The 22,535-nt window shown below is 33.0% G+C and overlaps 1 protein-coding gene across 4 annotated transcripts in view; it reads right to left on the bottom strand.

Moving 5' to 3' along the window:
* GALNT13 (polypeptide N-acetylgalactosaminyltransferase 13) overlaps nt 1–22,535 on the bottom strand; it is a 456,823-nt gene that overhangs the window by 147,625 nt on the left and 286,663 nt on the right. For all 4 annotated transcript variants that reach the window (XM_081052352.1, XM_081052350.1, XM_081052353.1 and 1 more), the window contains exon 9: nt 3,958–4,138. In XM_081052352.1, coding sequence (XP_080908478.1) covers nt 3,958–4,138 — 181 coding nt within the window. The remainder of the gene's footprint in view (nt 1–3,957; nt 4,139–22,535) is intronic.

The raw sequence follows: 22,535 nt of genomic DNA, 5'->3' as shown, positions 1-22,535 counted from the left end.
CTCAAAGTTCTCAAGCTTTTTACCTGTGACCAATAGGAAAAGAATGTTGCTACTTATAATGGGTTCTTCTATGAAGGGTAATGTCTGTTTACATCACATCATTTCAAAGGATTTGCTAGAACAATCAGATGGGCTCAAGCTGAAACAGCCCCAATTACTAAGTAAAAACTGCCCCCAGTTTTAAGAGCCTGAGGGCTTCAAAATTCTATGCTATTACAGTATTTGCATCATTGAAAAGACAACCAAAAAGCAACTAAACAAATGTTGAAAATGTATTCTTCAACACTATTTCAAAGTATTTCCACTCTTTATTCATATACTCATTTAGGAGACATAAAAAGACACTGTCAATGGTACCGACATTGCCACTGGCCAATGAGCAAAGGCCAAGACAATTAGGGCATATAGTAATTTTTTTATAATATGTACAATTAATTCAAACATACAGTTTTTTATACATCCCATGTTAACTTTAAATTAATGGGGGTCTTGAGATAAATAAAAATCAATGTATGAAAAAGTAATCTTATTTTAACTTTATGGGCTCTTGTATTATGCTGCTCTATTCAAGAAAGGTATTACTTGCCTAAATTGTGTCTGTTAGACTTTATATTAGTCCTGAAAGGTAAGATTATATTACTGCGTGTACCTATGATTATGGTGGAATCATAAAACCCTACACACATGGGGAAGCCAACGGAGCCTTCTTTTCTGTTGGCAAACACAGAGGAATACTATTCCAGCTCTAAGAAGAGTACCCTTCACCTCTCTTTTGTTAGTGGGCCTTAACCGAGGAGTTGAGTCAGAGAGGTGGAACAAATGTTTCTGATTTCCTGCAACTCTTGTGAAGAAATTCCCTGATATAGACCAGACTGTGGAGAATTCAGTAGAAAGGAAGAAACAAAAGTAGCTTTCTTTTAAAATTCATTCATTCACTCATTAATTAATTCATTCATTCTTCTAATTATTCAGCCCTTCTTTTTTCCAAGGGCTACACAGTGATAGGAAAGTTACTAAGCACTGGATATACAAGTCTCTGAACTACTTTGGATATAGAGAGAATAATAAAAATGAAACAATAAGATGCAGAGTAATAATGGATTGTGGTATCAAAACTACATGAAATACACTTTCTAGAGAAGGAGAATACCCAGTTGAAGATAGACAAAACTGAGGCATCTCTGAAGCCAACCAATAAAGTGGGTATTTTATAGAGTATTGGAAGGAAACAATGTTGTAAGAATTCCATTCATAAAGGCTCAGTACTTAAAAACTGTATCTTTAATGACTGTATAAGTAAAGAATAAGATTTAGTATAGAAGTCAGGGTATAGAAAATGGGAATCTTTTCACAAAACATCCTGGACAAATTAACAGATACATGCAGGTGCTACTAGAAAGTAACAAAATTTCCTTAGCCAGAATATCACAGTGGTCAGGAGAATAAAACAGAGTTCAATATAAACTTTTTAGAGTTCTTCATAAATATGTGTGTGTGTGTGTGTGTGTGTGTGTATGATTATTACAGTAGAGCATATTATTCTTGGTATGATTCCTCCTATCTCCTCTAACACCACCTTCTCTCTTTACAAACTTCCCTGTTACCCAACAAGATTAAAAAAATAGAAACCCAACAATTATAGCAATAGCAAAGAAATCCAAGAGTTTGATTTTAAGAGTAACAGAAACCACGAGTAATGACTAAAATAGTTATCCACTCTAAAAGGCTATAGATACCATTCATATGACAGATTCCTGGCTGCCCCAGTACAACTGAGTTTATCTTTTTTTGGATGATTTGAAACCTGACTAAAACTAGAATTGTTTTCAGGCATCCAACTGTAGTTTCTGGCTTTCTTCTTCCTTTTCCACTGAGAAGGATGTTCCCCAAATATCCTTTCTCTGCTTTCCAAAGTACGTTTATAAATTTAAATGAGCCCATTTTTATAAGAACAATAACTTCCCAAATGGTATTTATTGTACTGTAAAAACTACACTTTCCAAAATATACAAACAGTTCCTGTTGAGCAACATCGAGTCATTAGTTGCAGGTAGCAGGTGTTCTTTTTCACCCTTTAAACTTTAAAGCTTGTCGTTTCATTACCATTTGAGAAATTGTTCCACTGTTTATCTGCCTTTTTCACCCAATGGGAAATTACACAAAAAAGACTAACACATCACTTTTTACAAACAATATTCACCATGAGTGAATATAATACATATGGTTTTAATCATTTCAGTTATATTCCTAAATGTTAAGTTGTATATAATCACACATAACACATTTCTTTCTTCCATTACTCCCTTTGTTCATATTTGAGCTTATATTTTTCTACAAGTAATGATTTGAATTCAAAAAGTATCATCAAAAGAAAATGAAAAGGTTGTATAAATGTCACTGCCTTGCTGTGAATTTTATAGGCTCTTGCTGGACTCAACTCTGAATATCTGGACTGGGTTTCCACTGTAAAGGAAAGTACATCTATGCATGAAATAATGTGCCTGGCAATAGCTTCTTCACATAAAAGACCTTGAAAATGTGTGAAAAAAGTCCTTCTCTTAATCACACATTTTCACATGCGCTGCTCTCATTTTTCTTTTCTATACAGCAGTGCTGTATCTTAATAAGAAAGGTCATACTGCTCATTCTGTTCTTCAGCTGTAAAAGAGTATTCACAGGCTCATATAAACTTTCAGAAAGCAGAGTATGCCAATTAGAACCCAAACAGGCTTTTCTAAGCTATGTAACAAATGATAATGTAGAAAAGAGGACATGGGGAAGGATTTTTGTTGTTTGTTAAGGTTTACATAATAATGACATTGATGACCATAAGACCTACACATAAACTATCAAAAATGGAACATTAAAATTATTAATGTAGTTGAATTCCTATTATATTAATTTATGTTTTGGTCTCTTTGTGTAGATTCATATCTTGAAGGCAACCCTGTGTCTTTCTCCTGTTTGTATCTTCTCATAATTTCTCATTTTTTCCCTTAAAAAATAATGTAATGTCTCAGATTTTTTTTAAAAAAATAAGTAACATGACTGCTGGAGAAATTCTATAAAATTGTAAAAATCTAAATTACTTACAATCATACCACCCAGCAATGGGAATTTCTCACAATGTTTTTTTTTTTCCTTTTCTAATGACATTTTAAATTCTTTAATTTTTTAAATACTTTTTAAAAGTGTATTTTATAATTATTCTTAAATAAATTTTAAGTATAAATAATGTTTTTATAAAGAAAATTGAGAAAATATAGAAATAGATTAGGAAAAGCATGAAATTACTCAAAATCCCACCACCCAGCCATAACCTACATTTACTTCTATTTCTAGATCTATCTTTTTCTGTAACTAGCGATAATATTTTATTTTACCATTTTATGCCCTTTCACTTATATTTTGATGAGTAATTTACTATGTCATTAAATACTATTTCAAAATAAAAATGTTAATATCTTTATAATTTTCTATTTTTTTTCTGTAGATCGTTTAATCTTTTCCTACTCAGGTATTTAAGAAAATAAGGCAGTATAAAACACATCTCTGTTTAAACATTATCAAAATTTCTTACCAATTCAGCCAGCTTTATTTGTGAAACAAAATAAAGGCTTACTTTTCTTAAAATTATTTTAAATTGACCTGATACATGTCAATTTGGATCTTTTTGTGTAGTGCTTGCTCCATTTTTCTAGCATAATATTTGTGCCGAGAAAGAACAAAGAAAGAAAAAAAAGGAATATTTAGACATTTGAGGTCAGTATAGTCTTTCTCACTTTAGGTGAAAATTATCATAGGACAACTTTTTCAAACACAATTTTCTGCAACATTATGGTCATAAACAACATTATGTTCAAACTAGTAGAATAGCAGCAATAATAAAACACATATAAAGGATGTTGAAAATTTGATTTTCCCCTGCAGAGAAAGAAACATATTAGAACTGTTTACCTGGGGATATGATATAGAAGAAATCTTTAAATTCATCCATCCAAACTTCTGCCAGCCTCCTATTGTTCTTGTTGATTACATGACCAGTGCCACCAGGAAAAGTGTATGGAGTTGCCTTCCGAAAAACATGACCGACGTGGGAGCAAGTCACAATCTCCAATGAGCCTCCACACTGCCAAATCTGGGGAAAAGAGCAATTGTTGTATAACATCCATTGTAGATAATGCAGCAATATGTACTGAGAAGCAACTGAGGCTAGCTAAGGCCAAATCTTCAGATCTTACGTGGTTTAAGCAAACATCAGATGGACACAAAATTTAGAACTACTATACTTAGGTTTGGCAAAAGATTCTAATTTGGAAGAAGTGTATATATTTAAATATTGTAGCATTAGAATTATGGAAGGAAGATGTAATTATTTGCATGTGCCTGTAGGAGACTAGTTAATCTTCAGTGTCTAGTAGTTAACATAATTGCTGTTTAATAGATATTTGGTGTCCAAAATCTGCTGTGAATGAATGAGCTTATACACATTAGAAATCATGGTCAATAGCTGAGTTTGATTTAAAAAAATAAAAATATGCTATACTGCATCCATCTAGAATTTTAAATGACCATTTATTTCCAGTCGTCCATATTTCCTATATCTTAGGCCTTTGGATATGTTATTTCTGTTATTAAAATGTGCTAGGACTCCTTTGTTTAGCATCTATACATCCTTCAAAGCCCATCTCCAAATCATTTATTTTTAGTATTTAGATTTATTCCTGTGTGACTTTGCACTTTAAATATGCTTTTATGAAAACCTGACTATATTGTAAGCAAATGTCCACTTCAGTCTCACTACTTTAAAACTATTTAGGTTGGTGCAAAAGTGATTGCAGTTTAAAAGATTAAAAACAATTGCAAAAACCGCAATTACTTTTGCACAACCTAATATAATCCCTTGGAAGACATACCATATATTTCATGGTATCCAAGATTTACTGTGCAGTTCAGGCAACATATTAAGTATCCATAAAACATTATCTCTGTTAAATTCCATTGGATACCCATAGGTTATACTAGTACTATATGTATATGTGTGTTTTATATAGATATTATATATATATATGTATTTATATATAGTATAGATATATAGATATGACATATATACATATAAACACATTAATATATTTATTATAAAAGTAATATATTACACATGCATATAGTTTTTAACCCAATAAATAAAAGTCATAGTTATCATTATACATAATTGGAAAGATTTGGTTTTATACTATAACTAACATTGTTCTTATTTTAAGGAGAGATACTTATCTTTAAAGAAAAAGTTTTCTCCAGTTGGTTCCTCGATTAATATTTATTTTAGAATATAAATATTGTTAGAGGGCTGCTGTGGGGCTTGTGTAATATAAGAGACATTCATTTTTACCAGATTACTCATGCTAAATAACAAGTTATATTTGTCAACAGGCTTGACATTATATATGCAATCTATTCTTTCTCATTTTCTAATTTTCTAAACAGTGTAATGCTAACAGAAGATCTTCCAAACCCAACAATGAAATGATGGAGCAATATAAAAGCATGGAATTCACCATTCCCCTCAAAAGACAGGATAGCTCATTCTTAAATAATCAAAGTGTTTAAATGGTAACTTTAGCATCTTTCTAGCAAGAAATCCATAAATCTTGTAATTACACACATCTTTACATTCTTCCCTACTATTGACCCTTCTCCTAGCAAAGACAAATTAACACTTGAATGTCAATCTAGATCTTATCCCTTAAGTCTGTCTTGAGGACATCAGTGCTTTGGTCCTCTCTTTGATCTCCTGAAATAACAATAATTTCTCTTATTACTAGATTATGTCTATTTTTACATCATATCTTCTAAAATCTATCTTCAAAATAGATTTAAAAATAGATAAACAAAAACATTATAAAACACAGTGAAAACTTCATCCTTTGGTCCACATTCCTATTCAACATATTACCTTTTTAGGCTTCTCCTCACATAAATCAACATAAAATGTGTATGCGTGTATGTTGTTTCCCTTCCTCATTTTATCCATTTTTATGCTCATTGTGAAATACAGTTTATCTCTGCAGCTCCCCCAAAATTGCCATGGTGAAGTAAAGATCACAATATTTCCCTATGATGAATATCTGGTAGACCCCTTTTTTGGATCCTCTTGCTTTCCCTTCTACTACTTCACCATTCATATATTTTCATTCTAAATTTCTATTTAAATCCTGGCCTTTCTCTTTACTAGGTAGTCTTCTTTGTTCTTATTACTTTACATATGATCTGAATACTTACAACCTCAACAGCGACATCTGAGCCCAGATCTCTCCTCTGGGATCCGTATTTATGAGTCCGAACATCTACTTAATACCTCCTCTTGCACATCTGAGAGACATCCACATAAACGTGCTTGAAGTGAAGTTGATGATTCATCCCCAATTTGTCAGCCAGGCCTTATTTTTCTTTCAGTCATTTTTAAAAATCATCAATCAATAATACTGCTACCATTCACTCAGGTGGTTAATCCAAAAAACAAAACAAAGCCAAAGAGGGAAATAAAAACAAGACTGAAGTGCAACCGCTCCCCCGCCCCATACACATACATACACACACACACAAACACACACACACACACACACACACACACACACACACACACAAACAACAACCTAGAAGTCATCATTAATTTCTCCTTTTCATTCATCACTTATATGTAATCCATTAACAAATCCTGGTGGTGTTATCCATAAAGTAATTTTCAGTATATCAGTCTCTCCCTATCTCCACCATCCTGGTCCTAACCACCACCATCGCTTGTCTGTCAATTGCAACAAACTCTTAATTGCCTTGCTGATTTCACTGTTGCTGTCCTATAGTTTGTTCTGTACTGAGAAATCAGAGTGGTCGTTTAAAAATTTAATCATTTCATTTTAAATCCCTGCTTAAATCCTTCAATGGTTTCTCATTGCACTGTGACTATAAATAAACAAAATCCTTTAGCAGGGCCTCTAAGACCCTATATGATTATCTTCCTCTGTCAATATACACTGGTGGTATTGGCCCTCTGCCATTTCCTAGAATAACAAATAACATACGCTTTCACACACCAAAACCTCAACACATGTTTTCCATATACCTGGAATACAGTTCTGTCTGCCCTTCACCTGATGGCCTCTTTCCAATACTTCTCATCTCAGCTAAAACCTCACCTCATCAGAAAGATCTTCCCTAATTGCCATATTTTAAGGGCCCCGCCACAGTTATTTTCTTTATCAGCACCCTGTTAATTTCTTTCATTGCTGATCGCAATCTGCAATTTATTTATTTATTTGTTTGTCCATGCATATTTTCCCGCAACTAGATGTAGACTCTGAAAGGGCAGTGGAAATGTCTAGTCACTGTTTTTCCTCTAGAGCTAAGTCTGGTACTTTTTGCAGAGTAGGTGTCATTGCATGTTGGTTGAATGGAAGAATTGACAACGCAAAATTAAGTACCGAGATTAACATAAAAAAGGCATCCTTGACCAAATGATAAGATTTAAACAGACATATTTTCGGGGCATTATAAATTGCATTTTTTAAACAAAATATTTTTAGTATCAAACTAGGTAGAATAGAATGGCAGGCAATTGGTGTTCTACATGCCTTGGGAATGGAGGCAGTTCTTTGGAGGTCACGGCACAACAAATAAACATTAGAAATGATCGATGGTTTAAAACAATGTTGCTAAATAATACAATTTAGATTTTGAATGTCTTACCAAACTCACATTGTATCTCTCTTTAAAATATGATTTAGCTAAGCGCTCAGATATTTTATGACCAGGCCACTCAGCAAGATGCCCGAGATTCAGAAGAAATAGCATATGACATGTTATACTTGAGAGGGAATTTAAGATCTCTTTATTGTGTGGAATGTAGTGTTAGTGGTGGTGATTTTTCCCCATCTTCTATGGATTATACATGAGTGAAGAGTGTCTTTCTTCCTTCACCCAAGTCATATAGGGGAACTAGATGATTGAAGGAAAGACTGACATTTTACTCCTTGTTGGATATGTGTTGAGGAATAAAATCAGCAGAGTACTGTACTGTAGTGCTGCCATCAGAACACAGCAGAATGTGGTGTGTGAGTACATGGGAAAGCCTCAAGTGTGAGGAAAAATATGACCCAGTTAAAATGAACACCATTTCTGGTTGAGAGAATCCTAAAAGTGGGTTAGGGTTTAGTGAACAGCTTGTTCCTATAGAATTGATAGGTCTAGTTATTTACTGACCCTGGGAAGGAAGGAGTAGTCTTTGGAGACAATTGTACAAGACTTTAGTGCTTCCCAAATTACACAAAGCATGAAATCTAGAAGACAAAAATTAAACTGTGGGATTAGCAAAGATGAGGATATATGAAAGTACTGAGGTTTGGTTATCCTTCTAACTTGCAACAAGATTTTTTGTTTACATGTGTAGGCATAATGCAATAATGATTGTTGATTTACAAGACAGAAGGGAAATCTGTCCCTAACTTTGACCCTTACAGTTGGAGGCAGTTCTTAAATACACTGAGGTGCCAAAAAAATGTATACAAGTGGACACTTAGGTCAACGTTGCTCAAGCAGTTGTCCGCTTTAATCAGAAGTGTCTGGATTTTTGAGCACCCCTTGTATTATAATTGCAGAAGTTAAACGTGATTTCACCTTTTGTTATCAGTATATATTGAATATTACAATTTTAATACAGTTTTCTTTTTTAAAAATGCGTGTACATTATTTTGGCACCCTCTGTATTTAGGATAGATAATAGAAGTGGAGGTAACTTTTCCATAACACAGTGACTATTGACCTGTGTTTTGTTTGTGAGCTACCATTTACTGACTCCTGGATAAAGGGAGTACTTCTCCCATTGCTGCCTGTGCTCATAGAATGTGTAGATTAAAGTCATATTGTATTTCCCAAATTTGGATAAAAATGAACAGAACAAGGTAGGAATACATAAGATTATGCATTAATTAGAGTGATATCTGTTCATAATAACCACTTAATATAAAAAAATTTAATTCATCAACTGTTTACCAGTTAGTTACTTTGTACTTCATAGATACAGTGCCCAGAAAACAATATGGTTAAATATTAAAGTGAAATGAATTCAAAATGAGTGGAGACCCCAAGGACTACCATGATAATTTCCCTTAGTGTACCTTCAAAAAATATTTTGGAAGGATGGACGAAAGGAAGGAAAGAATAAATGAAGGAAGGAAGAGTATGACATAGTTATTAAGAAGTTGGGCTTGGAAATAAATGAACAAATTTTCTAGTGACTGCTACTTACTACCTATGTATAGTTGTGAAAATTATTTCAGTCTTCAAGGTCTTAATTTGCCCATTTAAAAATAGGGATAATAATAACCACTCCTTAAGACCCTAAGGTGTGTGAAGTACCGTTCCTGACACTTTATATGGGAAGAACTAAACAGTTATCTGTATATTACTTAACTTTTATTGTTGCCCAGGAAACAAACATCTATAGTTTAGCAGCTTATTCTTGATTCTTAAAAATATTTTATTTAAATCTTAGTGAGTTTTACTGTTTTTGGAATTACAAAATCAACATCTCGGAGGTTAGGTACAGTGAGGAGTTTAAAAGAATAGCCAGTTCGTTTCCGATTACAGTACTACATTTTGTTCTCTGAAATTATTTTACAGTCTCTGAACAAACAGTATACATTGAATAAAACATGATGTCTCATCCATCTGAACACCTGATGTCCAAATTACTTTATATCATCGATCATATCTGATTATTTTCTAGGCTTCTAAATTAATATTTGTACATTATATTTATCTTCAGTAAATTTGACCATGTATAAAATACAAACTGTCCTTTCATCCACAGAGAACTGAAGCTAGGTTGTTATTTGTCTTTGTTCCCAGACATTTTTATGAGAGTCTTTTGATGATGGAGAAAGTTATTAATTAAAATGTAAAATGCCCATTGCTCATTTGATTATCTCCTTGATAGTTTCCCCCAGCAAGAAGAGAATTATCTAACATACATTATTCTTTTCATGATTTTTGGCACCTACATCAGTGACATTTTAATTAAGGTTCATAGATTTCATACCCTTCAACTTTGCAATCTCAGTTCTAGTGCTACTATTGTTTCTCATTTTACAGCTGTTGTGCCAAATTCATGCAGCTGCTTGTTTTTATACTAATCTTTACACCCCCATCCCCCACCCCCTCCCACACACACACACTGTGTCTGGCACAAAGTCATTGTTTAATATGGCCTTAATAACAACAATATACCATGGAGGCCACATAGCACAATGATTATGAGTGTGTAGGCTCTAGTTCCAGAGATCATACCCCAGCTCTGCCACCTACTAACAGGGTGAACTCGGGTATTTCATTTTTCTGTGCCTCAATTTTCAGGTAATAATGTGAGACTAGAAGAGTCTACCTCAGAAGGTTGTTGTTAGGATGAAGGCAGTCCAGCGCACATAACGATACTTCGCTTTTATGTGAAACATGGATTGGGATGAAGCAATTAGGAGACTTGTTAATTGCAATAATGTAGAAAAGAGATAATCATGACTTCCACTAGAGTGATGGCAACAGAAATAGAGAGGAATATAATAACTTGACATAAGACATAATTCAGAGAGTTAAAATTAAGAATTAATGCATGTGCTTTCCCTTATCTATAATGTTCTCCCTATTAGGCCCAACTCACATATGTTTCTTCTGGTAAATAGTTCTTAACTATGCTATCTTTCATTGATCTCAGTTTTAACTGACTCATAGCATTTATTACTTACTTCTACAGCACCCCACCCCATTTAGCTCTCAATTCTATATAGTTTGTCATCTTGTGAAATGTTTCTGTATTTATGCATATATATTATTTATATATTAGTCTTATTTCTCTAATCACATTATCTCTTTGAAAAACATCACATTTCACTTTATAAAATTAAATTAAATCACATGAAATTTAAATTCACTCTACGAAATTGAATTTCACCATTTTGTATTTCACTTTATGAAACTGGTGTAATTCACATTCAGTGGAAAAAAAAAACTAAAGCTTATGTATAACATTAAATCAGTGTTTGCAAAGTTTTAAAACATATTTAGCTCATATTGGTGCACAATACATAATGATTGATCTATTAATATTGATATAGAAAAATCTGGAAAATTACACAGTATACACACAAAAATGTGTCTACCATAAAAATAAATTAGGAACAAAAGTTCTTATTTTCTTATCTCTGGCAAAGGAAAAACTGAAACAATATACTGATGACTTAATTTTCAAAATATTTCATTCTATATTTGTTGTTTGTTCAAATAATCCCTGTCGGCACTTCGACTCTCTACTTTGTTTATACATATTCAAGTAGACTGATGACAATTCCTTTAATTCTCACAATAAAAACAAAGTCTAAAAGAGCCTCTACTGAGATCCTGGAGACTGTGCGATCCTTCATAGGCTGACAAAAACACAAGAGGCATGGAAGTCATTATTCAAAAGGGGCAGGTATAAAACTGAAAGCAACAAATGAACAAGACAAACAAATAAAGAAACAAAAACTCAAAGACACAGACAACAGTTTAGTGGTTACCAGAGGGTAAAGGGGCGGGAGCGGGGAGGTTGGTAGATGAGGGTAAAAGGGATCAAACATATGGTGACGGAAAGAGAACTGACTCTGGGTGGTGAACACACAATGTGATATACAGATGATGCATCACAGAATTGTACACCTGAAACATATGTAACTTGACTAACCGTTGTCACCCCAATAAACTTTAATTAAACAGAAGGGGAGGGCAGGTATGAAGGCTTTAGTAAGCATTTTCTATTCATTCTTGACATGAAACATGCTAGTTATTCCTCAGCCATTTTGATCAGGGAATGTCTTTTTAATTTGTGGGTTTGACTCTTGGCCTAGTTTTTACTTCAGAGTATAATTCGGGAGATTTATGTGCTCTTGAAGAGGTCTCTAGAGCTGGAGTTATATTCTCATATCATTATAACATCTCAAGATGAAGACTGATAGATCAAACCGCTGTGCTCTCCAAGTGCTCACCTGAGTTGCAGCAATCATAATAAATTCAATATGCGTAAGGAACCATTCAGAACTTGATAATTGGATGCTTTTAAATGAATACTTCATTTTTCAATTATTGTTGATATATTATATTAGTTTCAGATATACAAGACCGTGATTAGACATTTATATAACTCGCAAAGTGATCACCCCAACAAATCTACTACCCATCTGACACAATACATAGTTATTACAGTATTAATTGCCTATCTTCTTTATGCTATACTTTACATTCCCATGACTACTGTGTAACAACCAATTTGTGCTTCTTAATCTCCTCTTGTTTTTCACCCATCTCCCCAGCCTCCATCTGTTCTGGCAACCATAAAAATGTTCTCTGTATCTGTGAGTTTGTTTCAGTTTTGAACGTTCATTTATTTTGTTTTTTCAGATTCCACATATATGTGAAATCACATGGCATTTGTCTTTCTATGTCTGACTTACTCCACTCAGCACAAGGTCCATCCGTATTGCTGCAGGTGGCAAGACTTTCTTCTTTTCTATGGCTGAGTAATATTCCATTATATATATGTGCCACTTCTTCATCCATTCTTCTATTGATGGACACTTAAGTTGCTTCCATATCTTGGCTATTGTAAATAATGCTGCAATGAACATATGGATGCTTATGTCTATTCAAATTAGTGTTTTGGGTTTCATCAGGTAAATACCCAGACGTGGAATTACTGGATCTTTTTTTGTCTCTTGTTATAGCCTTTGTTTTAAAGTTTATTTTGTCTGGTATAAGTATTGCTACCTCAGCTCTTTTTTTTTCCTTAATTTTCATTTTAATGAAATATCTTTTTTTCTACCCCTTTACTTTCAGTCTGTTGTGTGTCTTTTGATCTGAAGGGAGTCTCTTGTAGACAGCATATGCAAAGGTCTTATTTTCACATCTATTCAGCCACCCTCTGTCTTTTGGTTGGAGGATTTAATCCATTAACATTTAAAGTAATTGTTGACAGATATATAGTGTTGCCATTTTATTATTCATATTTCTTATTTTTCAATTACACTTGACATTCAATATTGTTTTATATTAGTTTCAGGTGCACAGCAGAGTGGTTAGACATTTATATAATTTACAAAATGATCACCCTGGTAATTCTAGTACCCACCTGGCACCATGCATCATAATTATAACAATATTATTGAATATATTCCCTGTACTGTTTTTTTCTTTTCCCCCCATAATTTTTATCCTTTTTTCCTTCTACTTCTCCTTTCACCTCCCCCTCCCCCTCCTCCTCTTCCTCCTCCTCCTCCTTCAAGAAGTCCCTTTAACATTTATTGCAATACTGGTTTGATGGTGATGAACTCCTTTAGTTTTTTTTTTTTTTTTTTTTAGTTTTTTTTTTTTTTTTTTTTGTCTGGGAAGCTCTTTTATATATTCTTTAATTCTAAATGACAGTCTTGCTGGGTAGTTTAACTAATTTGATGCTTTAAAAATATAATTACTATTTCTATGAACAAGAGAAGAAATCATCGGATTTGAAATTGGGAAGCAGGCTTTTGGATTTTAAATAACATAAAATTATTGTAGAATTTGGAACAAGTCATTTAATCTTGAGAGTCCTCAGAAAATCCATATGTAAAAGAAGAAGAATTGAGGTTGATAATGGCTGTTTTGTTCCAATATCTCTAGCATTCAGATTAATCTCTTCATATAGAGTAAAGGACCTCTTTTAGAGCTGATATTTTCAGATAGTAATAATACAACTCTTCATAAATATAATCAATATTTTTCTACTCAGGCAAGCTGACTATATGTTAGGTGTATTAGAAGTACATGGTAAAAATACCATCCTCTGAACAAGAGAAAGTATGAGATATGATACTGTAAAACTTATTGAGGCAATCAATGTGTTTTTCCCCTTAGTTTTGGAAGTTTCCCTATTTTAGAAAGGCCACAAATGTCATAAAAATAAAGGGAACCACAAAAGCACTTTTGTTCTTCAAGACAGTTTTTTAAAGAAATAGCCATATGTTAATTTGAAGATTTTATTTTTACATTGGCATTAAATGTAGACAATTCTAAGTTGAATCTATATCATTTCATATATCCCGTTAATTTGCTTCTAACATATGCAGTTATCAAGTACTTTCCCCTACAAAGTATTTTCCACCTTAACTTAGAAATGAATGTCCTGAAAGCCCAAAATTCAAAATGGACCCTTTTATACCTACTCATTTTCTAAAGGACTTCACAAGTTAATCTTGAAATAAGTTTCTCTAAGGGAAGTCTCCCAAACCAGTCACCTTTCTCCTTTGCCAAAGACTTAGCAAGTGACTCTTGGGATTTCATGGTGAGGAGGGATAATGAAAAGAGAAGAAGAAAACAGTGAAAGCATGGAAAGGTGTGTTTATATTGAGTGTGGCTTAAAGGGGCGGAACTATTTTGAAGTGGAACTGAGAGAGTATATAAGGGAGCCAGTATGTATCAAAGGAATGGTGATGTGGTTGTGGTCACAAATAGAGTCTTTTTAACCTCATCTCCCACTCCTCTCAAACACAAACACCCATTTTCAGTTGTTAAAATTCATAGTGACGATACCTCCAATATACACATGCCAACATGTACATTCTACTAACACCTTTTGCCTCTTAACAACTATCTTTTCCTTGGAGCTTTCCAACCTTCAGAATTGTCACACATTATGTCCACTTTGTTTCCCAGCACCAGGACGATTGTTACCTGTCATTATTCCGTATCTTATCAGGACTGGTGATATTGTAGAAATTCCCAATCCCCCTTTAGATAACAGCTCAACACATAATCCTATTTGTGTTATGGCAAATCTTCTATCTTCTGCTTAAATAACACGTATTAATATAGCAGACAAGAAACGAGGAAGCTCTTTACCGGATATTGAAAATCCTGCATAAATATAAGGTGGTTCTGCTTAAGAAAATTCACATCTAGCTTTTCATATTTACAAAAAGTATTGCTTTTTATTAACATAGATTGTCTCAAGCAGATAATTATGTAAAAAAAGAACACAAAAACTAATATGTGAGACAATCATACTTTCTCAGCTTTCAATAATCAACAATCTTAATGTTTGACAAATAATGGTTTTGAAATATCTTCAGTACATTTAAGGGGAACATTAGCTGAGACAAAAGTAGAATTTTAAAAATTGTGCTTTCTTCATTTTATAGTTAATATTACAAATAAATCTCACCTGTGAAAGAACTGTGTGTAGATTAAATTTTTGAGAAATGTTTGGAAAGGGTCTTTGATTTATTAAATGATATCTCGGTCATATATTTTGCATTTTGCATTGCTGTTCTCTCGTGTCTGATGATCTGACCACCTGTCAGATATCAGTAATATCTGCTGCTTCTGGCCACAGAGCAGCTCATGACAGCTGTGTGATGCAGTCCTGGAATTCCTGCCAGAACCGTCCTCTTTGAATATCAGTAGACCACCTGTGTACCCAGCTGTAGCATGTGACAACATCTCCTGCTCCTTTATGGATGCCAGACATACTTAAAAAGAATCTGGATGTGGTAAAGGAAGAAAACTGATACCTCAGAAAGAGTCATACTTCAGTTATCAATTTGCTCATTTGTAAACTGTCCACCTCATCTGATTGCATCTATAGCATTTTCTTTTAAATTAAATGTCCTATGTAACTTGCAAATTGGTCAAATGCTTTTCAAATATAAGTCACCACGATAAATTTGAGGAGAGGAAATTACCTCCCCCCTTTCCAGCACTCTCCTTCAGGCTTTGGCAGCCATCTATGCAGTAAATATATACTAGCCATTGATTTTGTGTCAGGCACTGTGTTGGGCTCTGGAATATATAGAAAAAAATGATAAAATAAAAGATACTGTCTTCAAGTATCTCACAGTCAGTCCATTTGTGTGTGTTAGAACCGGGCTTATTCAAGTCTATTCACTGGTTTGCATTTGCCAGTTGAAGAGTAGTCTCTCATATCTACAAGAAAAGGACTGTTTTAAGAGGTACTCTGCTCAACCATAATCCCTTCATGGACAGAGTTTTATTTTCCTAGTTTTTAATCAGCTAGAGACATTTTGTTTCTTGTCAAGAACATGAGATATTTTTATAGGAAGCTATAAATTTTGCTTCACATAAGTACTCTCCCTAGAGATCACATATAAAACTTTAATGCTATCGATGGAAAACTATGATTCCCTTCCAAAAATCATCTTATCGGCATCTTTTCTGCTGTAAAATGCCTAGTGAGATGAATGCAAAACATATAAAAATATCTATGTTAATGTCACCTTAAACGCTCATTACAAATATGCACAAAACCCACAAAACCCACTGCGAGAGAAGGTAATCCACTGTTTTGACAGATTTTGATTTTTTAAAAAATAAATTGGTAGTAATCAATGTAGGTTACATTATACTTTAGCAGAAGAGTAAAGAAACATGAAATAGAAACATTTAGCATTTTAACTTTGCTCACTTATCAGTCACAAACAAAGAGAGCGCAGTGCAAAGCTGATTTCTCCAGATCATCTGTTTCATTAGAATTGCAAGATGTCATTCTTGTGACATTTAGAGGTTGTTTAATACAGAACACCAATGCTCATTTAAATGCTTGATGAAGAAGCTATGTTTAATCCCAAACTCGCTCCTTTTATCAAGCCCTAATATCAGTTCCATCCTCTCTGTAGATAATCTTTTGCTTTCCACTTTTGAGTTCAAGAACAACTGACCTGACTTTCTATTAATTTCCTCCTTGAATCATCTGTATTGCCTTAGTTTGTTCTTTCGAATTTAGGAAAGAGAGTCAACTCTCTTGTCCAAAGATAAAACCTGTCCTTGGGATCCTGAACTCAGCCTAGAGGAGCAGTAGACTGACAGCAGAGGATGTGAGTTTGATGTTCAGCCCTGCCAATCTCTAGCCATGTGACTTAAGTTTCTTTGAGACTAAAGACTTTTTAGTTATAGAATAAGACAGTAATAGCAACTCATCCAGTGCTCTGGTAAGAACGTAATGGAATGATGAGTTTAATACTACATTGTAAACTAAAACATCCGTGTTACACGGATGTACTTTATTATCCCTATAATACTCTCCAACACCTACAGGTATTTACCTCATCAATTATCCCTTCCTCTTTTTTTTCCCCAATATCACCTAGGGGTTTGAATCCTTCCTATCAGCTTTTATCTGATTTCATTCCCCCCTGACAAAATAAAAGAATAGCAAATATGAAATAATTGCTTTGATCATATTTACCCTTTAAGTTACTAAGCATTTCTTTCCTACTTGCTGGGAAACTTCTTAAAAAAGTTTTTCTTTTCTCTACATAGTTTCACAATCCAATTTTCTTAACACCTTATATTCTAATACCTCGATTCTATCATCTGAAACTTCTCGTGAAGCTTTTTATGAGCTGTCATTATTCTTATTTCCTTACTTCTCTGCAGCATTTGACACTGTTGACGATCACCGTTATCTTTCTAAGTTTTTGTGACATATATTTGTTCTTTCCTGACAGCTTTGACTTAGCATTCACTTTCTCTTTTATTTTCCACCCCTCAATGTAGGTGCTACCTAAGGACATGCCTTGCTATTCTGTTCTGCCTTTTTACTTTTTTATTCCCTTGGCAAATGCATCCATTCTTATAAGCTCATTTAATTATAAATTCTGTAAAGCTAACTCTCAAATCTGTCACCTTCATTATACTTTGCCTCAACAACTCTGTAACATTTCCAACTTCCTCAGGTACACCTTTAACTTCCCATGACCTTAAAGAGTCAGGAGTTTCCATTCTGTTCCTTAAATATGAAACAACAAAAAAAGTTTATAGTTTCTGGGGTCTCCTCCTGCAGGGCCTGATAAATAATGAAGGAGCACGACTCTTTTATCAGGGCTAATTACTATTTAAATACATCGTTACAGGATTAATGGAGAACACTTTGCCCTTGAACAGTTTATTTATAGATTCTTATCTTAGTTCAGGAATCTCAGAAGCTATGATTGCTCAAACCCATACAGCTTTGACCAGTTAAAAATACAGAATATATATAGTTGGTTGACCAATGAAAATATAGATTTTTAAAATGTAAATAAAAAACTTGGTTGACATTAAAATAAAAAAAAAACACAAGATTAAGATTGTGTATTGCTGAACTATAAAGTAATGAAATGAGTAGACAAGTGTAATCAAATCTTTGACAATTGAGTAGTGTATGCAAAAACATTTTAGTTTTCAGGCACATCAGCATGGCAGTAGAGAAGTGCTAATAATTCTACACCAAAATTTTGTTAGCAATTTTATCATATTTGCAGTATATACCAATGGCTAGATTTGATTAAAATTTTTTTTAGGAATTGTTAATTAATCAAGTTTGAATATTTGCAGATGTAGTGAAAATTAACATAGATTTATTTTTTAATTAAAGTTTATTGGGGTGACAATTGTTAAAGTTACATAGGTGTAGAATTCTTTAACACATTATCTGTACATTACGTTGTGTGTTCAGCACCCAAAGTCAGTTCTTCCATCACCATATATTTGATCCATTTTACCCTTTTTTAAGGATAATTTAGCAAATCTATTAAAAATCTACAGTTACCTTTTCAATAACACTTCAAACACACTGTTATTGGTAGTTAATATTCAATTCTGAACAGATGGATCAAAGCCTTCCCTCAACATTATCTCACAGCCTCAAAAGGATTACTCCTAGTATCTAGAATCCATTATTGCTGAAACCATTCAGCCTTATTTTAATAAATCTCATAATAGGTTTCCTTTTTCTGGTTGACTAGAACAACAGTGAAACTATTGGTAGTCATGTACTTAAGATAGACATCAGTAAGTGTGACAGTATAATCATAGATTAAGAAGTTGCACCTTTATTGCAGTAGTTACCATAGAGATTTATATTAGGCTCTTTAATAAAAAGTATATGAATTCAATTTTGAATGTATTAATTTTGACTAGCAGAGTGCACAAGGTTTCCTAACTGAATACACATATATAATAACAGCAGTTTTGGAATTTTGTCCTAGAAATCTTTAAGGGATCAAATATCGGTATATATAATAAAAAATAGTAGATTCAATTTCTTGGATACTTCATTAACTCTTTCAGTTGAATCCGACTTCTGTAAAATACATATTTAATGGTTTAGTGATACTTCATTCATGTAATTTTCGAGAAGAAATAAAATAGTGGCGGTGGTGGAGTGGGGGGAGTAGATAATCTGGCCTAAATGTAGATATGTCTTAAAGCACAAAGGAGGAAGTACGGATTGTAAACTGAGAGCTCACCTATTTCTAGCCCCATTTCTCTGCTACCGTTTACAAGACCCTTCGATTTTTAATTTATAAATTCTTCCCTGGCTATCGTAGACCACAGAGATCTTTTCATCCTTTGAACATAATGAACTTTATATGCACTTAAAACGACACCTAGGCCCCATTGTACTCCAAACTGATTGAGATCAAGAGCCATATTTTATATACATACCATTCAGAGTGTCTAGTGCAGGTCTAAGTATATGTATATAAATATGTACATTTATTGATGGGTAAAATGAAGGGAGATTGATGCCTATACAGAGGTAATCTAAAGTATAATGCAAACAATACAGAATGCATTAAAGACCAAAAAAAAGAAAACAAATTTATGTTTTCTTTTTATGCTCATATTATTTACTCCATGGTGACGTCCATGATGATATTATGTGTAAAAGAATTCTCTGAAGTGCTATTCAAATGTAAAATCTCATCAAAAAATAAACTAGAGAGCATGGTCTAGCCTGTTTTGTTCATTTCTACATCTCTAGTTCCTAGCACCGTACTTGGCATTATAGTAAGTGCATATTCACTATTTGCTGAATAAATCAATCAATTAAATACTTTCCTGAGAGAACGAATAATATCATAAACTTTGAATAAGAAAGTTTCCCTCTCTAAACGCTTTAGGATATTTGTACTCCTATAGACTTGGAATGAGACAATTCAGCTCATCATTTCCTTTTTGCCTAAGGCCTTTTGCATTTACACTATATTGCATGATACTCTATCTTGAAGGCTCTGGCTACAAAGCCTTGAACAAACAGCTGGATTCTTCCTGTCAGTTTGAGCTCAGCTAAAATGCTTTCCTAGAGATCTTCCCTGAGCACTCTAAGGTAATGCAGTGAAGAAAATTTTATTTTCCTCAAAGCACTTTATCTGAAATTAACAGACCAATTCTCCTGTTTACTCATTTATTGTTTATCTCTCTCCAGCATAAGCTCATGAGACTAGGGACTGTTGTCTATTTTGACTGTTGTCAATCTCTTTATAACCAACTACTAACAAATATTTTTAATTTAATTAGTAAATTCTGTGAACTAATTTTTTTGCAAATTGTATTTGAATTCATTGGCAGCTATACCTCATTTAATCAAACCCAGTATGTATAAATAATTCTTAAAATTTCAAAACTAGAAATAATTGTGGAAGTTATTTACTTTAACTTTCCCTTTCCATAACAAAAATAAATGGAACCTTAATTTATAAAAGAAATAGTTTAATGTCAATACAAGGGAGCACATATTTAGCTACAAAGAGAAAGTTAACCATTGCATGGGAATGTGTTAGGTACATTTCAAATGTAAATAAGCAGGATAATTGCCTTAATTCTCAGCACCATTTTGTATGATTAAATATACAACATGGGAGGCTGTAGTAAATTTTGGCCATGACAGAAGCTGTCAAAGTTTGCTGTACAATTAATTCTGAGCACATTAACATTGTTCATATAGCTCTTTTTGTTGCCGTAGACAGTTAAATTGAGGTCCTTTATATTTAGGATCAGAGGATCATAAAGAATTTTCTAGCAAATGTTTGTGCATATGGGGTATCTGTGCATATTAGCAGAGAAGAGTCAGAAAACAGTCACAGAATTGGAGTTTGTTTCTCAAAGGTGACATGTAAGATATATATTTCTAATAAAGATTCTTAGTTTCTAATTGTACTGAAATTCACTAAAAAGCCAGGTATATCCGTCTTATTGCTATATACAGGGAAATTCTGTTCAGTATGTTTGAAATATGACTTTTTTCTTTTTTTAAAGAACAACATTAAAATTTTTGTTTTTATCATAGTTCAGAAATGAAGTTCCTCTTCCAAGAATCTTTATTTCTATTTGATGGTTTAATTCAAGAATGAGAAAGAAAACTTAGTGATCTTCCAATAAAATGTATTTCCAATGTATATATTTCTGGATAAATCTTTTAAAATTATCATTCACTTCTGCTTTATATGTTAATGGAAAGAACAATGTATATTTCACACATTATTATTTTTATACAATTTTCATTCCATATCTTTATCTTGTTATGTATTTAATTCCTATCCATCTCTAAGTATTTCATTATTCCCTAATTATGTTAATCATCTGAGTCCCAACTCTGTCAGGATGTCTGGTGAGTACTACTCAGCATTCATTTGCAATACAGACCATTTATGCTGTAAACTTTAAATTCATATATTTATTGTCACATTATATACTTTACAATAACTACTACTAGAGACTTACATTCTATGTTTTCATATTTAATTATTCACACTCACACAGACTCACATACACAAATTTAGATAGATTATAGATAGATAGATTATAGATAGATAGATAAATTGACAAAATAAACAGAAAAAGAGTAGATAGAATAGGTTAGACATTAGATGACTGTATTTGCAGACGGATAAATATAACATATGTTTATATTCTCTACAAAAACACTCATATGATAAGACTTTGTGAGGCATGAGAAAGAGCCATGAAATGTTATTGGTTCAAGAAGGCACTAAATTGTGAGTGGTACTGACAATCTAAGAAAATTGTTTTAAAAAAATCACTTTAAGAGATAATTAACTGTAAAAGAGAACCAAAGATTAACAACAAATTCTAGTGTACCTCTCCTGTAAGTCTCCTGCAATGCCTTATATTGCTGAAAACATCAGTATGTCTCTATGTAGTGTGTTTACAAGGTGAAGCATCACATCAATAACCGTTCAATATGTCTATTCTCGTATTTTGGTTTGGTGAACCAGAAAGTTTTAATGAAGCGGTAACCAAAATTACCAAGCCTCAGGCTATTATAGTTTTAAAAGCAAAACAAGTTCTGCTAATGTTTCCTAACATTCTCTTAAATTTTGATTAATGTCTAATTTTCCCGTTTGTTTTGTTTTTTTCTAAGGGAGAATATGAAATCAGTTATTTATTTTAGTTAACATTCAAAATAAAATTCTAACACATTTATACGGAGAAACAGAGTCTTCTATGGACATCTTAGTTAAATATGATTATATGGCTCCTACTTACCCAATGTTTTAAAAATATATACAATGGATGTAACAGTCTTTAGAAATAATCTTACGTACCTTTTACCTAGAAATATTTTATTCTGTGATTTCAACTAAACAAAGAATAAAGAGATTGAGTGAGACATGTTTAAA

The sequence above is a fragment of the Rhinolophus hipposideros genome, assembly GCF_964194185.1.
Source record: "Rhinolophus hipposideros genome assembly, chromosome: 6".
NCBI classification, from domain to species: Eukaryota; Metazoa; Chordata; class Mammalia; order Chiroptera; family Rhinolophidae; genus Rhinolophus; species Rhinolophus hipposideros.
The sequence above is the reverse complement of the archived record's forward strand: the minus strand, read 5'-3'. Positions and strand labels throughout refer to the sequence as shown.